Below are 20,682 nucleotides of genomic sequence, written 5' to 3' on the forward strand. Positions count from 1 at the left end.
CAACCTCCCTGCTCAAGCAAGACCATCCCAGAGCACATGGCACAGGACTGCATCCAGATGGTCCTTGAATATCTCCCTTGAGAGAGACTCCACACCTTCTCTGGGCATCTGTTCCACTGCACAGTAAAGAAGTTTTTCCTCATGTTCAGGTGGAATTTCCCATGCATCAGTTTTGCCCGTTGCCTCTTGTTCCATGGGTTGGCACAACCAGGCAAAGCCTGGTCCGTCCTCTTGCCACCCTCTCCTCAGGTACTGACAGACATCAATGAGGTCCCCTCTCAGCCATCTCCTCTCAAGGCTGGACAGGCCCAGCTCCCTCAGCCTTTCCTCATAGAGAGATGCTCCAGACCCTTCAGCATCTTTGTCACCCTCTGCTGGACCCACTGCTGGAGCTCCATGTCTCGTCCTGAGGAGCCCAGAATTGGACACAGCACTCCACCAGGGCATGAGGAGAGGGGCAGGATACCTCCCTGACCTTCTGCCAATGCTCTTCTTAATGCACCCCAGGATCCCACTGGTCCTCTTGGCCACAAGAGTTCACTGCTGGCTCTCAGACAGCTTGTTGTCCCCTGGGACACTCACAGGTCCCTCTCCACAGAGCTGCTTTCCAGCAGGTCATCCCCTGCCTGTGCTGGTGCCTGGGGCTGTTCCTCCCAGCACAGGACCTGCATTTGCATTTATTGAATTTCAGCAGGTTCTTCTCTGTCCATCTCTCCAACCTGTTGAGGTCTTTCTGAAGGGCTGCACAGCCCTTCAAGCATTGGCCACTCCTCTCAGCATGGGAGGATGTCATCAATTTTTCATTCATACCCCAGTGCTACGTTTTAAGGAATAAAATGACAGCTTTACTGGCATTTTAATTGCACAGGCTTTGGGACATGGAGACATCCATCAGGAACTTTGTGTCTTCTTTTCGGGGCAGATAACTTAAACTATCTTTAACGGTGTTCCCCACAGTGCAAGGCAGAGTGGTGATGTTTCCCCGGTGCAAAGTGCAGTGATGACCACTAGTGCACCAAGCTTACAGCCCCTGCAGAGCTCATTTGCAGAATGAAGAAGCAAGATCCTTGTAACTAAGGAGCTACAAAGATGCCAATTATCATGATTTTGTGTTCTTTCACGTGCTGCTTGAAGTGGGGACTTGAGTTTTTGAAATATTTTTATGCCAATGCTTTATTTGATTTTTTTTCCTAGAGATTTGCCAAGTGTCAAATGTAATGACTTCAAGTTGAAGCACAGCACTTCTAATGGATTGTGTGACCTTCCCACAACCTCGCTGAACAGCACCGACGAAACTTCCAGGCAAGCTAATTAATACACTGGTACAGCACCAGGCTGGTGAACCTCCAGCAGCTTAACTCTCAGCCGAGAGGATGAAATCCTCCTGCCCTCCCCACACCCACATCTCTCTAACAATGATGGATTTGGGCCCTAATCAGGCATTAAAACAGAGGATTAGTGAGCTGCAGACCACAGCGATCACGGCTCGGTTTACAGGGCATGCAGGGGACTGGCAAAAATTGCCAAGCATGCTCCCAGTAAATTAATGTCTGTGTACCTGAAAAACCTCTGTGGGCAGCAGAGACTTAATATATAAATGTGATGATTTTGAAGGATCAGCAGAAAAAGCAGCACAGAACAGCAGCTTAGTGGGAAATTTTAATAGAGGAGCAGGTATAGGTGGGTGGGTGTGAAGCATCGAATACAATCCAAGTGTGGTACCACACCCCACTGTCCCACATTTAAACATGTGGGACAGTGGGGTGTGGCTTGAAGATGTGGCTCATGTAGCAGGTTCAGGGAGTGTAGGGCCCACTTCCACATGTGTCCAGAAAAGGTACCACAGGAGAAGGTACCAAAGGAGAATACATGCTTCTAGTTTTTCTGCTTTGACTGCGCTCAAAGCAAGAGAAATTGAAGTAGGAAAGGAGCACAGCCTTAAGAGAAGCAGGTGTTGGAGGTTTCAGAGCTAAAATAAAGGTGTAATTGCCTTCTTTAAAATCCTTTTCTTGGCTGAGTTGATCATAAGAAGCAAGATGTTTAGATGGCCATTGTTATGTGTACAATAATAAATAATTTGGTGCAATAAGTACTGGGCTTGCACATCAGTCATGGAAAGTGCTGAACTCCTTCCACCCCTGCTCCTGCCACAGGCCTTCCTGTGGGATGTGTGTGCAACAGCTTGGTGGCTCTGGAGGAAGACACTGGTGTCAGGGTGTGTCACCTCCCCAGAGCCTCTAGAAGCCAGCCTGGCATCTTGGATATTTGCCAGCCCTGCTGAAGGAGGGAAGGAGCCATCCCACCATTTGTTTTACACAAACATGGCAATGTTTGCTGCATGGCTTTGAGGTAAAGCTGTCCATCCTGGATCAGGGCTGGGCAGGCAGATCTCATCATTGTTGGCATTGTCACGTAGGTGCTGTGTGAGTTATTTCTCCTGCAGCTCATAGCCCCTGTGGAATTGCTTTTAGAGGTGTGCCAGCACTCCTGGGCAGTCTGGTGATATTTATCACTTCCCTGCAGATCTGAGCCCAGAGCTGTAATTCCTTCAGAAGCTTTGGCCCCCGTGCCAAGCAACCCGTATAGAAAAGCAGCACTCACTGTGCTGGAAACAGGAGTGTGGGTACAGGGTGCTGGTTCCAGCTAATGAGGGGAGGAGGTGAAAAAGGCATCTTACTTTATGGCCTGGAAGGGATCTTCTGTGGGATCCAAGCCACCCTGGAGCCACATCAGAGCACTGTTACTTCCCCAGGCCCTCCAGCATGGTGACAGAGTCCATGTGAGCTGTATTGTGCTCTCAGAGCAGGTGAGTGTCTGCTGTGCTCTCGGTGCAGTGTAATGGAATTTCAAGAGGATCACCTTTATTCTCTGAAATCTGTTGCTGGCCAGTGCTCTCATACAGTCGTAACATTAGCAATCTCCTGCTTCAACCAGCAAATTGTCCTGCTGCCCAGGAAACCCTTGTCCCTCTTATGTCCTGCTCTCTGAATAAAAAGCACCACCACTTCCAGCAGGGACCCAAGCCTCAGCTCTCTGAGTTTTCAGGAGGCTGAAGAGAGAACAGTTGGCAAATGGATAGCAAAAAAAAAAAAAAAAAAAGATCTGATTAAATAATTGAGGGGTTCAGCAAGTGGGACTGACAACAGTAGGGAAAGCAGCTGAAGAGATGAAAGGATTTCAAACCAGCAGAATCACTGGACGATGGAGTGGTGGCAGAGTGGAAGGCAGGCAAATGCTGGCCAAAGGGAAGGTGCCTGTGGCACTTGGCCCTTTTCATATGGGCACAAAACCCACTTTGGGATCTTGTGGGAGCTCTGAATGGTTTGAGAATCTTCTGTTAGCACACGTGCTATGTGAATTGCTGGAAGATCCCACAGTAGTGCTGCCCAGTGGATTTGGCAGATGGTATTTCCATGAAGTGCCAGAGTGGAACAGTGTTTTGCTGCCTTTCCCCAGTTTGTGCTTCCCAAAATCACTCTGAGAACCAGAGTAACTGTCAAAGCAAATGTGAGCTTTGCTGTGGAGCCACAGTGTGGGCAAACACCCCCATAAAGGCAGCCACTGAACACAGGGCACTGATGCCTCTTGCACATCTTGCTTTTGTCAGAGGTGGACTACAGCTCCTTTCACAAGAAGGACATAAAGAACATCTTCCACCTCCTACACAGGATGTCACTTTGTTTATCACTTCTGCCCTGACAGCCCATCAATGAAGGGGCCCTGTGGGATGGATTGTCTGTGGTCAGCACATGAAGCAGGCGGTCCAATACCTTTATAAAGTGGAGTGTAGAGGGGATTAATTGCTTCCCCTGCTCAGGAGAACTGACAGATGTGTTGTGTGCACGAAAGAGAGACAAGGGAGAGCTGCCATCTGCTGTTGGAAAAATCCTGGTTCGTCTTTTAGCCCAGACGCTCTTAAGAGCTGCAGGTGGCTCCTTCCTGTCAGCGGCTCCCACCACATTTGCACACAGGGCAATATTCCACGGGAGAAACAGGAATCCAAACCCTGCACTGGCGAGGGGAAAGGTTTGCTCCGAAGATCTGCTCCTCTCATGTGTGAATCAGGAAGAAGATGGATTTACCGACCTTTCCAACCATCCACACCAGCAGCAAAGCAAAGAGGGAAGAAGGTATGGCAAACCCACTGTGCCTCCAGGAGGGACTTTAGTGGAAAAATCAAGCCCATATTCAAATGTAAGCCACAGACAGTCAATTAGATCAGTATTTAGACCTGATGTCTGCAGTGGATTTTCAAAAAGCTGAGCATTCTCTATTATCATGGAAATAAAAGAATTGGTGATGTTCCACATTCTAAACTCAGGGTATTCAGGGTGAAAAAAACCCATCACTAACTGAAAAGGCAGCTCATTTATTGAAATGCCATTTTGAGTAATTCAAAGTTATTTATTTGCTTCTGAAAACATGTTTACTTCTATTTTCTAAGTGACATTTTATGTCACTTCAGCTAAATGTATTATTTTTGCAAGAAAAGACATCCAAGTATTTAATACAAATTAAAGAAAATATTTCAGTCCTTTAAATAGCAAGTTAATGTTGTTTGAAACTTCAATTAAGCAAACCCAAACAAATCTGAAAATTCTGCATACAAAGATATCTCTTGCTTATATTTTTTTCCAAAAGAAAAAAATTAATGAAGGAAAAAGCAATCCATAAAAAGCCAATCCTGGTCATTTACAAGGGAACCAAACAATTCAATAATCCAGGACCAGGTCTTTCATAAGCAAACACAAATTTGTAGTACAGCAGCATGGTGCTGATTTGACCTGAAAGTAAACACTTTTCAGTTATGTTGAATTTTTTCACTGCAAATTGGTATTTTTCAAAAGGATAAAAAGAAAAATATGATAATTCTGGAGTATACGTACTGAACTCTAATGATTTTCCAGTAGGAATGCTGAGAGGAGCAGTAATAATAGTTAAAGATGAGTGTTCAGTCAATTCAGTTATTTGCATTGGTGAACTTTTGAGTAATGATGTTCTGCTCTGGTAGATTCATACGTGTGTGTCTGAATATAAGCTTATAGTCCATGTCTGAAGCTTTTGACCTCTTTACCTTTTAAATAATGACAGAGTTATTGAAAACAAAAATAGCCAAAAGGAATAAACCAAACCCCCATGGTGATAGTTCAAAAAGAAAATATTGATTTAATACAGTAATGATGCACAAGGCCTGGTCTGACAAAACTGTAAAATTCTTTTTTTCCCCCAAACAGATAACAGGAATTTTATCCCACTGTACTTCAGAGGAGAAAATTCTTAATCCAACTGTGTTGATGCTTCTAACTTAACCCAGGGTCATTTAAAGCAGGAGCTGGTGATCCCAGCAGCAGCTGTCACACACTCAGCTGAGTCCAGAGGGCTGAATTCAGACGAGGGCAGGTGAAATCCCCTTTGCAGAACAGCTGTGCTTCACACCGACCCCTTTTGAAGTGAAAACCTTCCAAAACCACACCAGTGCAGGTTTTCCTTGCGTTTGTCTGGGGTTTCAGCAGCATTTGCCTGAGAGCAGAAGGCAGCCGTGGTTACACCCAGCAGATGCTGCAGCCAATTGTTCACTGCAGGGACCCAGGGCTGGCAACTGGCTTTTCCCAAGGTGGGGTGTAAGGTGTGCTGGAGAGACACAAACAGCAGCGCTGTGTGGCCAGCCCTTCTGAAGTTTCTGATGTTACTCTGGGAAGAAGGTGCTGGAGCTTCCCCCTGTTCCCACACTCTGGTGCCAAAAGCCTGTGGCAGCTTCCGAAGATCCCCAGCTCTGCCACAGCTCCTTGCTCTGCTGCAGCCACCTTGCTCTCGGCAGGGTTTGCAAAAGCCACGCAGCCCTTCCCCTCCGGATGCAGAGCGGGCTGGAGGAGAGGATCACCTCAGCCTGTGCGCCTTTTCCTTCGAGAAGACAAAGGTGAAAGCGTAAAAAAAAAAAAAAAAAAGAAAAGAAAAAAAAGAAAAAAGGCTGATCTCCCTGAAACACTGGAGAGAGAGCTGGAAGCCCTGCGGTCCCCGCGGGCGGTGCCGGGTCAGGCACTCCGGGCTGAGTCAGCCCCGCCGAGCCGGTCCGACATCCCGAGAGCTGCAGGCTGCCGCGGGATGGCCACGCAGGGCAGGAAACCGCTCCAGAGCAGAAAGAAAACAAATTTTAAAAACCTTCCAGACAGTTGCCAATAAAGTTTCTTGGACTCTGCGTCTGGGCATGGCTCCCAAACGCAGCCTCTGCCCTCGGATAAAGCACTAGAGCCTGGAATGAGAGGCAGATGCGTGGGAGGAGTGCATGTGTCTGTGTCTGGGCTGGAAAACATATGTACTGCAGTGCCTAGAAAAAGCTTTTTACTTTGGGCCTTGCTCCAGAAAACCTCTTTCCTCACTTTTACGACTGTCCCTTGTTCCTTGGGACTACCCAGATGTTTAACCCAGCCTGAGGACAGGGAGCTGAGGAGTTTTCTCTGTGTCATTCACTCTGACCCCCAGGCCTGGGAGCAGCCAGCCTGGGGCACGCAGCCTCCGGCCCGCACCTCTGTTCCTCACCCGATGGGATGGGATGGCATGGCATGGCATGGCATGGCATGGCATGGCATGGCATGGCATGGCATGGCATGGCACGGGATGGGATGGTCACCCAGGCTGTGGGGTGACCTGTGTGCAGCACTGGACCCACAGCTCCTGGCTTTACCTGTTGGGAGAGGATCAAGCCTCAGCCTCAGCAGAGAGAGCCAAATACCTTGAGGGGCAAAAGAAGAGAGGGAGGAAGAGGGTTGTTGTTGATCTGTTCCTACTGTTTAATCCTGAGGTTCTGTTAATGGGGGGACTGTCACTTTTTAAAAATCCGGATCCTGGAACTTTGCAACTATGTGGGAATTTTAGCTAGTCTCAAATGAAAAGCAAACAGCAACCCCCACCATCAAACCGTGCTTCCTTAGCCTGCCAGGCTGCAGCAAGAAGCCGGGGGAGGGAAAAAAGGGCGAATACTTTTCTTTTTCCCATCACGGTTTGAACCCCAGCCTCTTCCCGGCGGCTGTAACCGAGGCCCGGGGGCGAGCACGGAGGGGCGCCGGTGGAAGCGCAGCGAGGGCAGACAGCGAGGGCGCCGAGGATGCGCCGCGCCTCCCTGCCCTCCGTGGGGCGGAGGGACGGAGCGCTCGGCTGTCCCCGGGCGGTGCCGGCCCCGCCGCCCGCCCCGGCCCGCCCCGCACACCTCGGCCCGCCCCTGGCGACCTGCGGGCGGCTGAGGTGAGGCTGCGGCGCTGGGGCCGCTCCGCTCCTGCCCGCGCAGGTGACATCGCGCAGGTGACATCGCGCAGGTGACATCGCGGGCGGAGCAGCCGCCGCCCCGGGGAAGCGCCCGCGGCTCCGGACGCGCGTCCCCCGCCCTGTCCCTCCCCGTGGACTCCGGCGTGACCCTGGGGGCAGGCAGGGACCTGCCGCACCCCTGCGCTGTGCCCGGCCCGCCTGCGGAGGAAACCCGGGGGAAAAGCGCCCATTTGGTTCTGTTAAGCACCGCGGCAGGTCGGTGAGAGCAGCGTTTAGTGAGCGTTCTTTAAGCCACCCCCCAAACCAGCTCGGGAAAATGCTGGAGGAGATGGGGTTAATCTAACATGGCCCATGCAGCACGGTCCGTATCGTTTACAGATGCCAAACTGAATTTATATGATCTGCCTCAATTACCTACGTAGCTGGAAATATTGTATTTTTACAGGATTCTAGTCGTTGGGATGGGGCAGCCCGTGCCGGCAGAAATAGCATTATTTGAGGTTTCATTATTTGAGTTTGCACGAGGTGGATGAAGTAGTTACAGAAAATATTTTTAAAGTGTTGGATGTTGATTGTAGTTATTTTAGTTTGTCGCCAGTGTGCTCAGTCAGTACTGAGTTAATAATCCAGCGCATTCTGTCATGTATTTGCTGAGTATTGTTCACTAATTTAATGGCTTTCTTGTGCTGTGTGCAGATAGTTCAGAGTAAATTTTAAATAATTTTGCCTACAGCAGTTTTCAGTGGATAATGCTGGAATGTGTTTATTTTAACCCGGGCATTCTTTCTCCTACCTTATCAGCTATCTTTATCCCTACACAGGCCTTATCACAGAGGTATTTATTTATAATCCTTTCTTTGCAGGCTTAATTCTCCACACAGAAATTGAGGCTGAATAACGTGCACATGCCGAGTACTGGAGGAGAGGCTGAAGGACATCCTGTTTTGTTTCAGCAGTGTTGTTATTCTTTGGGGTGAAATGAAGAATTTGATTTTGTTTTGGAAACACTCATATTTCTGATGCAGCTGAACTTCAGTAACCTTCTTGCGGTACAGATTTCAACAAATTATTTTTTTCTCTTGAACAAGGATGCAGAAGTTGTCAGTGGTAGAAAGTCTTGGTAATACAGACATACCACGCTGTGAGCCTCCAAAAGACCTGGCAGCTGAGGCAGGTGGCGTGTCTCTCCATGAAAGTGGCTGTAACTGGAATGAAAGCACAAGTAATGAAGAAATTGTTAATCTTGAAGCAACGCAGCAAAGCCTCCCTGTAATGAACGGCGAAGGGAGAAGTTGTGAGGAGTTCTCCGAGAGCAGCTTTAGTACCTCAGAACCCAGTGGTTCCTGGGGTGATTTTGAAGGCTTCAAGGAGCCCTTAGACAAATCAGAGAGATTCAGTGATAACCTTGGAGTTTTGGTGAAGTCAGCAAAAACCTGGGGAGCCGGTCCGGACCTAAGCAGCGGAGGCTGCAGCGTTTCTGCTGCCCACGTGTGTGCTGAGCCATCTCTGTGCCATGGCGTGCAGGAGGCTGCTCTGAGTGAGGTACGTGTTCACAGCAAAGCCAGGACCAGAAATGTTCGTGTTACTGCTTCCTACACCTCCGGGGCTGTATCTGTCTTCTCTCTAGAGGATAACGCTGGGCAGGCAGAGAAACTGTCCAGCTACTTCGCAGCTACCTCAAGTGGAACAAAAGCAACTTCTTTGCAGTGTTTGACAAATACTTAAGCTGTGCCGCTGGAGAGCTTTAAAGAATGTAATGCACTATTTTGCTTCCAGGCACGAGGAATAAGTAGGCACATAGGCAAGTAAGCACGTAGGCACCATGAACCTTGCCCTGAAGGATATGCAGTGTAAAATTTAGACCAGAAAGAGCATAAGAAACAACAAATCGGGAAGGTGGGTGACAAAAGCAGGGTGGACAGAAATTCTGTGAGTTGCCTGCAAACTTATTGAAGTAAACCCACATACCACTGAGTTAGAAATTGGCAAAAACAATGTATTTTTTGTTATTTAGTATACTCCCTGAATAATATCAACAGTTTTTCTGGAATTTTAGTCTGATAGTGACACAGAAGACATTAGTAGAAATAATATAATTCATATTTTAGCATAGGATATTACATTCACTCTTACAATGTTAGAACTAAAATTCAGAGTAAATGCAGTGAATTCTTATCACAAACAAACAAACAAACAAAACCAAAAAAAAAGGTTCAGGTAAAGGGTTATATATTGTTAGGATAAATGTGTTTCCATGTGGACCAAACATGCATCAGCAAAGGGAAGGAAAGTAACAAAAGGGCAGAAAGAACATAGAAATACAGAACAAAATCCCCTTGTTCTTACTACTTTCATCCTCAATGACAACATTGGAAAAGAGAGAACAATCAGCTAAGACTTCCATGGGGTTAATCTGTAGCAGTAATAACTTACTGCTTGTAGTCTGTTGGGTGAGTTTTAGTGTGTGTAGGGGACTGAGACTTTCCTGGAGACAGGATTTCTTGCCCTTTGCCTAGGTATTTTACTTGTTGCAGAGGTATTACTAGTAAAAGCACAAAGATGCAGGTGGGAAAAGCCGCCCACACTGATTGAGTTACACAAAATACCTGGTTATTGGTGTGCACAAACAGAGAATTCAAATGTTTTGTAATGCTGGAAGTGGCAGACAAGAAGTCTTCTGTTGGAGAAAGAGAATGTTGTAATGACTGAAGCTGAAATGGAATATAGCAGGTTGCTTGGTTTCTTTCCAAAAGCAGTAGATCTTAATCTTACTGAAGCCTTTTCTTTATTTTGCATTTGTTAAAGGCAGAAGGAAATGTCCAGTATGAGTTAGATAAGTTAACCATGCTTAGAATTTCAAGATGTCTTTTCTCATCTCAGGGTAGAGAAACAACCACAGAGCTGCTGGAGATTCCTTGGAGTGTAGAATATATGTGTAGCTGGTTCCTTATCCCTGCACTTTTTGCATTTTTAGTTTGAGATCATAAAATATTTGGCCTGGGACTCTGTGTGATCAATAGCAAAAAGGCCAGGTGGGCTGGAAGGGACCTCTAGAAATCATCTCAGGTCAGAGGTCTGACCTTCAGTATTTGTTGCTTCAGTTATTAAATGACGTCAGTTGGGATCAGAATCATGTGTTTTAAGATGGAAACAATCATTAATTTCCTTGCAGTAGCTGGGTATTTTGCCTACAGGATTGAACACTTTGAGGATTTTTCATGTGCTCTTTAAACACTGGCCTTTGAGAGAGGGACTGGTGCATGTGTTTAAGCCATGGGGTATTTTGATATAATAGGATATAGAGGATTTATTCAGAAAGTACTGATGTGAACTTTGTACATTGATTTTTTTTATAGTTAGTACAATGCCACAAGATAAAAGGAAATATACCCAAACTTTGTTTCAGAAACACTCACTGAAATAGACAGTAATAAAGGTAATAAAAAAATCTCTTGATCTGTCTTGGCTAAACTGTAAGTCAGTGACTTGTGTGTGTGTTGGAGCAGCACCAAGGCTCTAGGGAGATGCAGCAATTGAGGCAGAGCTGAGCTTCCCTCGATGCATCCCCTGGGGCTGTAACTTCCCCCATCCCAAAGCCAAGAGCAGCTGCTTGGCTTTTCCTTGACTCCCATCCCACTTCACTTTTGGTGCCTACCTGGAAGTTGTTTGGTTTTTTTTCCCTGACCATCCATGCTTTAGCAAGTGTTACTTCACAGAGCTCTGCTTCTCAAGCATCCATCAGGATCCTCCATGTTGTATCCCCATGGAAATAATTTACGAATTGATTGAAAGTATTGGGACACTTTGGGCAAGATTCAAAGGAATTTACCCAGGAGTCTTTGAGTGTCCCAGCAGGGGACATTCATCAGGAATCAGGAATCATCAGGACAGGATTTTAGCGAGGTCTTACTTCGGGTGGGAGCAGCATGGGGCACAAATTCTGTTCCTTGAAGCATGATCAGAAGTACAGCAGCCTTCTACCAGCTCTGTTGATTTTGCCCACTTATCCTTAGTTACTCTCTCAATATTCACCCCACCTGACTGAGTTCAGTGTAATGAGACTTTGGAAATATTTCAGCTGCTCAAATTACAATTAAATGAAACTATAAAAATGTGGGGTATCCATGCTTAAGGTTTTCAGACTAAATTGTTGATTGCTGGGCAAAAACCCCAAACTGACTGGTTCCATTCTTGACTTTTCACACAGTGTTGCTGCTCCTGCATTGCAGTCCCTGGGCAGGGTGGTGAAGTCAATTAATTTGCTTTTATTTGGAAAATTACAGTAATTCCTTCCTTGAAGGAATAAAAGGATGCAGCTTCTGAGCCAGATGGCATGCCCCAAGGATAGGATGTAAATTATGCATCTTTTCCCTTGTATATGTATTTCTTAGTTGTCAGATAACCCTACTTAACTAGTGGTTACTTCCACTAGGCCTGTCTGGATCCCTGCTGTGCTGTGGTCAGTCCTCCAAACCTGCTCATCACTGCTTGAGGAGGAGCAAGGATTTAAATCTGGCTCTGATTTTTAACACAGGCTGGAAAAAGTTCGGTGCAAATGCAAGGATACAGAAACATCCTCACCCCAGCTCTTTTGCAGACTTGCACAGTGCAAGTATTTATTGGTAACTGTAGCATCTGGCAGGTGTGTTACATTTGAATTAGGAGTGTTTGAATACTGAGTTAGCAAAACAAGCTGTTGAATTGATACATCAGATTTGACCTGGACGGAATTAGCTGAGCAGAAGGAGGAGTCTCAAGTGTTAAATATGCAAGTCTGTGACAGAGAAGCTGGGAAGTTTAAGACTAAGGTTCATCAGAAACTCTGGGACTCTTGCTTCCTCTAATGCTAGGCACTCAAAATACTCAAAACACTGAAATATGAGTTCAGTCCCTCTGCTATTAATATAAATATAAATTCTAAAAACAATAAGACAGTCTCTGGAATTATTGTGGTCTTTGAACCAGGTCCTTCATGAACTATGGGGATGGCTTGTATGATGTATGTAATAAAAATCTCTTTTTTTCTAGGAAGATCACAGCTATGAGGAGATATTTAAGCTGGGCTTTCCAGAAGTTTTTGTACCACAGTCCAGAGAGTGCATAAGAAGCTTGGAGCAAGTTCTTGATGCAAATAATAAAGATGTTTGGATTCCTGAACTTTTGAAGAATCAACTTTGGTAATGAGTTTAGATTAAAAGTTAAAAAAAAAAAAACCAACCAGGGAAGAACAAGTTCCTCATCAATTACACTGTTTGTTTCATAATTTAGAAATCACTGTGCTCTTAAAAATCTTTTTGGTACTGTGCCTTTCAGTGTACAGATCTTACCAGTTTTGTAGCACGTTGTTAAAGGAAATGGATGGTGTCTTAGCCATTGGAAAACAATGAAGGGAATATATCAAAATTACAAATTCCTGCTTAGGGTTTTCCTGCTGTTGGTGTGCCTCCTTATGACTAAGCCTCTGGAATGCCAGAACCCAACAGGCAGCCTGTTCTTCCTGTTTGCTTGTCCTTTCTTTACAGCACATCCCACTTATTTCTTCATCATTGGAGGCTGCTGCTTCTACTAACAACTTGCTTTTTTTCCCTCCCCTCTCAGTTTTCCCACTTGGTAACTTCTTCTCGTGTTTAACCAGATGTGCTTCAGAATCTGTGGTGCATCTGGCTTCTTTCCCGGGCTATGTTAATAGCAATTAGTATCATTAACTAAGCTTTCTCCAGCAACAGCTGGAACACTTCTAGCTCTGTTACATGTTTTTTAAGGATCAGCAGCTTCATAGCAGTATTGCAGTGACTGAACAGCATTGCAGATATTTTTTCATAACTTGGAGGCTTTTTGTCTAGAAAGAAGTGTCAGACCACATTTGAGAAATCTAAGACTCAGAAAAAAAGTAGGTAAAGCTTTTAATGTGGGCACCCTTTCAGCCAAGTTCCCTGCATATGTGTTATACTTTAATCAGCATCAAACTTGTGGAGAAGTATAATTGTAAAGGGGACTGCACTATTACAGCAGAGTGCCAGGTAAAACCAAACATTTCCTGATCTACTGTGGCAAGTTACTAAGGTCAATGACAACTGCAAACTAAGTAAAGCCCAACTGAGTATTTAGATGTCATGAATGCAGTGTAAGAATCCAAAGTATCACGTCAAGGGAGCTCTCTCCTTCTCACTCTTTCTGCAGCGAGTGCCTTTGGCTTGTTTGGTAGGACAGGTGCTGCAGGGGTGGAGTGTGACCTGTGGGATGGAGAAAGACTTGAGAGACAGAAAAGGCAAAGTGCAGAGCTAACAGGGCTGAACTCTGCCCACGTTTCACAGAAGCAGCTGAACACTGCGAGCTGTTGGCATGTAGCAGTCTCTGAGATGTGCTTCTGGTGCCCTTCTTATCTGAGGAGCACAAACACTCCTGCTGACTTACTGCTTCCACTAATTGTCACGCCAGCTCATTAGTGCATTGGGTTGGCAGTTTGGACAAGTGTAGAAAGAGTTTTAAGACAGGTTGCTTGTTAGATGAAGGTTGGTATACAGCTGTATGTAGTGAAAATGACTGTTGCATATGTTCACTGGAAACCCAGCTGAAAACCTGAAAGTGCGTTTTGTTTCCTAGCATGGATTCTGGAAGCATATGGAGAGCACTCAGGGACTTTGATAATACCCCCAGCTCAAGACATCCCTGGAGTAAATCTCATTGCCAGGAAAACCTCTTGAGTGTTCTTGGAGTAGATGCAAATCAAAAGGTAATTGAACAATGGTTTTCCATTCTGCCAGCATAAACACTGGGTTGGGAATCTGATCTTCTGTAAGCTGTGCATGCAGATGCGTGAGGGACTAGATCTGGGTGAGTCACAAGGGTTTTTTTTTAAACAGGGAGCTTTTTAAGACAATAGCTTAGCGTTTTCTCATCTTCATGTGTAAGTAACTATGAAATTGTGCAGGATCACACTTTGGTGGTCTTTACGGTGCAGTCTGCCCAACATAGCTCCCTGTTGTTAGGTAGTACACCCAGCTTTGGTAGAAATGGAGAAGTAGCTTTCAGGTGGTAGAGATGGAGAATCAGCTCCCTGGTGTGTGGGCAGTAGGATTGTTTACTTTTTTTTTCTCAGAGTGGAAGAAAACTGTCAGCCTCTAATATCTACATTCACTTTCTGTTAAGTGGAAATCAGATCTGAATCAGAAAGGCTGTTACAGTAATTACTGGATGATTTTACTGTGAAGAAACTGAAAGTGTGTTCAGCTTCCCCTTTCCTCACATTATTCCTCTGCCTGTTTTTGTGAGGCTTGAGGGAGAGTATGTTTTAAATTGGATTGAAACCAAGCCAGCAGTGTTGAAAGATCTCAAATAGAAATGTCTCTGTTTAACAATCTCTTGTTTTGAGAAGGTACAGCCGTCAGGAACAGTTTAGAATTCAGTTATTTAGCTGGGATTAATTAGGCACGTGTAATTTTCAGAAGTAACTATTTAAATTGATTATTTGAATGCTGAAGCACGGGGCTGGCAAGGTAATGATTTTAGGGGCGTTTTCGACTTTTCATGCAAGTTATATGCAAACAGAAGGATGGTGCTGAAGGTAGAAAACTATTTTGCACTTGAAAAAGTCACTTTATAGAACTGTAATTTAACAGAAAGAAAATTTGAGACATTTCTCTAACATAAGTAAACTCCCATTCTGTTCCTTTCTTGCCCCCCAGCATTAAATCAATGCCCAGGCAGCTTTAACATCATTACTTCATCTCTATTACTGGAAAACTGTATTGCTTTTAACAATACTGATTAAGGGGCATTTCTCAGCAATGCTTTGGTGCTAATTAAGGCTAATACTAATTGGAAATGGCTTTTTTATTAATTGAAGTCACAGATTCATGTGTGTAGGTGATGCCTTGAGGGGCTATCTGGAACAGAGCTAGACAGAGTTAGAGAATAAAGTAGGTATTTATTAAAATACTACCAAAGCATACTCCTTGGGCAGTGCAAAGCCTTGCAGAGGCTACACCCAAGATGAACAACAGTCACCAGATTTCTCAGATGGATATAAGTTTGGTCTGTTTGCATATCAGAGGTTAATTGTCCAATGTTAGCTTCAGGTTATGAAGTCACATTCCCCCAGTTTGCTTCTCCCCCCAGTTTACTTTTGTTTATACTTTTTGGGCCTGAGGCTGTGTGGATGACCTTGGTTCTCAGGCCTAAAAGGATTGTTTAGTCTGACCCAAATATGAAGAAAGCTAACTAGCATTCTCTACAGAGTTCAGAGCTATATACTAATGCAGTACAGAATCTGAAAAATACAAAAGCTGAAACGTAAGGCATCATTTGTAGACCTGGTTCTGGCATAAAATTGTTTTAATGGAAAGGGAGACACATGAAAAAATACAGCTTCAGAAAGTAATATTTAGTACTTGTAATTTGAGGGAAACTTCTCTTTAGGTTGCATGCATTGAAATCAGGGAGAAATGCATAAATAAATTCATAAATAAAATGTAAATGATTTTTTTTAGGACGTTTCAGAGAACCAGGCTGATATTTTTGAAGAATCAAACGTCAAAGATAATGAGGACTTTAGATTTGATGGATTCAGTGTTAATGACTGCAAAGCATTGATCCAGACCAAGGTAAGGATTGCTCTGGAAGTGAGAGCTCCAGAGAACCACAGAGTGTGTTTAGCATGTTCCTCCCTGCTATCCCAGCACGTGTTCTCATGTAATGGCTTGGTGCTGGTATGACTTCTGGATGTGGAGCTGGTTTTTGGTCTTTGAAACCTCTCTGACTGCTTCAGAAAAGATACCTTGGCACTTGTTTGTTCCTTGCTGTAGCAATGCAAGTTGGAAGGAAAATTGTGTCATTCTCCACTGCTGTAAAACACCTCAGTCACCTCACTCTGGTTTTTAGCAAGGTATTTTGGAGGAATATGCTTAACCCAAGGTCCCTTCCTCAGTGGGGAATAAAGCTGAGCAGCCGTTGTCACTGTGCAGACAGATAATTTGAGACACTCTTTTCATTGCTCTGTTTTATTCATTTGCTGCCTTGGACAGTGGAGGTGTACAACTGGTCTGGGAACCTTGTACATAAGAGATGATAGACTGGAGAATTCAGAAATAAAAACTTATAAGGGCTGTCCAGCTTATTCCCTCATAATTCAGCTCTGCTTTCTTCAGTGAGTACGTGAGGGGGGGATCACAGTGGCTGAATCACTTTGGAAATGTGTAAAATACAGGAACAGGGTTTAGACAAAGGAGAAGTGGTTTGAGGTAGACAAAGAAGGAATAAAAGGAAAAAGAATTGTGGTACAAAGTTAAAGGTAGAAGGACAATATTTTTCTGGGACAGCCTCATAAGGGAAAGAACAAACCCTGCAGCTTGGTGTCTCAAAGAAAAATTCATTAAAAACCATAGATTGCTATTTCTAATTTAAAGTAAGTCAAATCTTACAATGGGATGTTTTCTATTCATCTTCATATTTATGTACTTTTTTTCTCTAAAAGATTTAAAATAAATTTAAAAAATTATTTTAATGACAATTTATAAAAATTGGGTTGGCATATGCAAAGTGATTAACCTCCTATGGGATGGAAAAAAAATAACTGAGTTTTTCTTTTTCACTCAGCTTTCTGTGTCACCAGACCCCAGACATGGTCACCTTTTCACCTGTAACCTCTTTTTGAAGACCACGTCATCAAATGAAAACACACAGTGTATAACAATCCCAAGGAAGAAGCAGATTTTTTCTACACACAACCTAAAAATGAAATTTTTCAGTAGTGATGTTTGTTGAACTAAATGCAATTTTTAGCCTTTTTTTCCTTTTTTTTTTTGAACTGAATGCAGTTTACCTTCATTTTGTTACTGACTTGGTACTATAGACTACAGACATTCTTTAGGAAAGTGACATATTTCTGTATATGAGGGACCTGAGGCCATGGTATTAGAAGATGTTTCTCCTGTTTAGTTGAGAAGTCAAATTGTGTAATTTTGCCCTGCTAAGTTTTGCTGCAGAGTCGTGTCTCTTACAGTAAATGCTGCAGCTGCAACCACACTTTGAGATAACTCCGGTGGACTCTCCTGAGCTACTGACCTTTCAGGCCTTAATGCCTCTTCAATCAAAACCCTTCTTTCCCTGCCAAAGTCTGCACAAGTCTCAGGTGTGTTGTAACGTGCCTTCCAACCATCTCTCCTCGTACTTGCTCCAGTTTGGATCAGCTGAGACCTGTGGCTTTGCCACTGCTGGGTGTAATGAGAAGAGCCTTCTTCATTTGGGGACTTTCAGTGGGGTTTAGCAGAATAAAAGTGTTTTAATTTCTGTCTGTTGAAGCCCGCTGTGGTGATAGGGGGTGGAGGCAGCAAAATGCTTCATTCTGGGATTGATTTCTGGCTGAAATAAATGACCTTGTTGAAGCTGATTGCCACAGGACACGTTGGGTTCATCCAGCCACACGTACACCGTGCACATCCTGCTTGTAAAATCTCAGCAGTGGTGCAGTTCAGGACATGAATAATGGTGTAAATTCCTGCCCTTTTAAAATTTTATGGAAACTGTCAACTCTTGCCCATCTTCCTGCACGCCTGAGTGCCGCAGGGGATGCGCTTCACTGTCACTCAGGAGAATCCGTGCTGGTTCCCTGCCAACTGCAACAGCTTTATTTATTCATTGGCAGTAACTTTTACACAAGTTACTGATCTATTTGCTGCTCTGGCCATTCTGAATATGGAAATTTTTATATGGCTTTTCTGTTTTAAAGGGTTGCTAAGCATGGCAACTGATATTTTATGTGTTGAAAGCAGTGAACAAAGTTGGGTGTTCCGAAACTAAGTCAGTTAATTATTTAATGATGTGGATATTCTGTTCTTAGAATTAAGAATACTATAAAGCACTGGCAGACTTCAACCCTTAATCTAGTAAACTGTTCGGCAATGACATAACAGTTGCTGTAATAACTTCAGTAATGCTGATGATACCTCAGTGCTCTTAGCATGGGATGAACTCTGTCCTGCTTACTCAGTAGATGGAACAGGGCACTTGGAAAAATGCTCTTTTAAAGTGGCTCTGCAGCTTCCCTGGCTCTGGAGGGAGTCCTGCAATGCCAAGCTAGAAACTCCATCTGTATACAAGAAAAGGATTAACTTTTTCAGCTAACCCTAGATTTAAATTAATTTTCAGTTTCCCTTATATTCTTTCAGAGCTCATAAACATGTATTAAATAGGTTGTAGTCATAAGCTCACAAAATGTTAAATTGCCAGTAAATGGTGAATGAATAGTTGAGGTTAGTAATAAACATTATTAAAATAAATTATAAGATTAAACCCCCATTTTCATGCCTTCAGACAAGCAGGGGCCTGCAGAGGGGCTTTAGGGGGCAACTTGTAGCGTGTGCAACATTCACTGATGTATCCAAGCCCTCTTTTCCTCTGGGCTTTCAATTTTGCCTTTGCTTTTGTGAGCACTGGATGAATGGATGGAAAAATGTTTGTCACTCTTACTCTAGGAGAAGGATGACTACGTCATCTTTCCCTCATATTAGCAGGTTTTACAGCCCTGTCCAAGGTACAGAATGGAAAGAAAAAGGGGTTCAGCCCTTGTGATTCAGCAGGGAAACAAATTACTGGGGTTCCAAAGGTGCTGGGCTCCACCTTCCAGGTCTTTCTCTTTTGGATATGTGCTTTGGGCCACCTGAGCCCTCACTACCCGTCAGCACTGGCTGCATAAGACAACTGAGGGACCTTGTAACTCCCATTTCCAATCTGAGATGAACAAATTCACCATTCCAGGGGAAAAGACTGGCAAAATTTGAATGGCAAAGTAATTCAATTCAGCTTCAAGGTTGGGCAGTCCTGGAAACCCTCCAGCCCCCATGGGAATTTGGACACGACCGGCACATTTGGGGGTACCCACAAAGACAAAACTGGACTCTCTCGAGTGACAAAAGAGCAGGGAGACAACCCAAAGCATAGCCAACATTTTCAGGCACATTTCATAGTAAAAACGTAGCTTTGCCTTCCGTGGTTCTCCTGGGAAACGAGGGGTGCCGGAAGCGTCTCTGACGTGTTCTGCACAAGCAGTGACCTCTCTTTCCATGAGTCATTTCCTCCTCCTGCTGTCCCTGGCAGCCAGCCCGGGGTGCCAGCACACGCCGTGTCCCCAGAGGTGCCAGCACACACGGTGTCCCCAAAGATGCCGGCACACACCATGCACACACCGTGTCCCAAAGGCACCAGGGGCACCCGGTGCCTGTGCTCTGGAAGTGGCACGCAGAGGAAATACCACTTTGTACCTTGGCACGTTTTGAGCTCCAAATTTCACCATTTCTAACCTTAGCTACGAGCTCTCAGCTGTGACATCCTGCGTTCTGATGAACTGAACGTGTTACTGTACTCTGTGTTTGCAGAAAGCAAATACTGCAGGCTTCTGACATTTGCTTAGGATTCTGAGAAGGTGACAGTGAGAGCAAGGCAGGAGTTCTGGACAGCAGCACTAGACAGGAATGCCTCTTTCTTCTGCTGGGATTAGAGGGAAAATATACTCACAGAACAAAGTTTTGCAAAGTTCCAATCAGCAGTGTAATCACTGAAATTACAAATTCCTTTGTGGAAGGAATGCTGTAAACATTCTTCAGACAAAACCCCCTCAAACCAACTTCATTGTAGTTCAAAGACTGAAAATTTTTCAGTCTTCATCAAAGACTGAAAATTTTTCAATGCATATTCTAAAATGTGAAATTTAATTAATTATAATAATTTTTAAAAGAGTCAAGAAAAAGAAGGGGGACAGTCAGACTCCAGGATGATTTCTAACCATACTATAAGCCCACCATTGGCTGCATAGGCAGAAGATGGAGTGAAAAACAAATTTAAAAAAATAACTTCTGTAAAGATTTTTTTTTTCCAGAATGCAAGGTCATTGCAGGATTTAAAAGCACTCTGGTATTTTTTAATAATGAAGATCAGCTTTAATAGTTTAAAAAATGGGACTTCCTGGAGTATGCCTACTCCAGTTAAGGCACCAAAAGGAATTTGGCTAAAACTGAGCTGTCTGCAAATTAATTGTGAACTCCCAAATTTCCCGGTGGATCCAAGTTTAACTTTCCAGATCCACTCTGGAAGATTCAAAAGAGAAAAAGTTTTTGCTCCTTCTACTGAAATATGTCTGAGAAGCTCCGAAATTCCTCCCACAGCACAGCTTGGATGCCAGAGCACAGCCAGCCTGGCTTAGCACGCTGCTGGGTGGGATAAGCAGGCCCTGATGAGGGAAAAATGTATGGAATGAAGTTGCAACATTTTCTGCTTTTTTCAATCAAGGCGAGATTCCTGTGAATGCTGGGCAGATCCCAAAAGACCAAAAATCCTCCAGCTTCCCCAAACATCTACTTTACTAACACACACGTCTACAGACACACTTCAGAGCCTAATGCCTCACTTCTAACGCTGATTTTGAGCAGC

General features: G+C 44.3%; 1 protein-coding gene across 3 annotated transcripts; it reads left to right on the forward strand.

Moving 5' to 3' along the window:
* Nucleotides 1-4,001: 4,001 nt before the first annotated feature.
* CLBA1 (clathrin binding box of aftiphilin containing 1) lies at nt 4,002-18,730 on the forward strand. Of its 3 annotated transcripts, none has more exons than XM_038139472.1 (6): nt 4,002-4,130; nt 8,124-8,802; nt 12,289-12,437; nt 13,864-13,993; nt 15,750-15,863; nt 16,855-18,730. In XM_038139472.1, the coding sequence occupies exons 2-6, from the start codon at nt 8,350-8,352 to the stop codon at nt 17,020-17,022; spliced, it is 1,014 nt and encodes a 337-aa protein (XP_037995400.1). In that variant the 5' UTR covers nt 4,002-4,130; nt 8,124-8,349; the 3' UTR covers nt 17,023-18,730. The 3 variants fall into 3 exon arrangements, with proteins under 3 accessions (XP_037995400.1, XP_037995398.1, XP_037995399.1); XM_038139470.1 differs by lacking the exon at nt 4,002-4,130 and adding an exon at nt 7,115-7,515; XM_038139471.1 differs by lacking the exon at nt 4,002-4,130 and adding an exon at nt 7,497-7,621.
* The last annotated feature ends 1,952 nt before the right edge of the window (nt 18,731-20,682 follow it).

Source organism: Motacilla alba, chromosome 5, assembly GCF_015832195.1.
Source record: "Motacilla alba alba isolate MOTALB_02 chromosome 5, Motacilla_alba_V1.0_pri, whole genome shotgun sequence".
Classification (NCBI taxonomy): domain Eukaryota; kingdom Metazoa; phylum Chordata; class Aves; order Passeriformes; family Motacillidae; genus Motacilla; species Motacilla alba.

Excerpts from the sequence above, each read along its gene's own strand:
- CLBA1 (XM_038139472.1), top strand. The coding sequence starts at position 8,350 with ATGCAGAAGTTGTCAGTGGTAGAAAGTCTTGGTAATACAGACATACCA. Across the intron at positions 13,994-15,749 it reads GAGTAGATGCAAATCAAAAG|GACGTTTCAGAGAACCAGGC; the intron begins GTAATTGAACAA and ends GATTTTTTTTAG. Across the intron at positions 15,864-16,854 it reads AAGCATTGATCCAGACCAAG|CTTTCTGTGTCACCAGACCC; the intron begins GTAAGGATTGCT and ends TTTTTCACTCAG.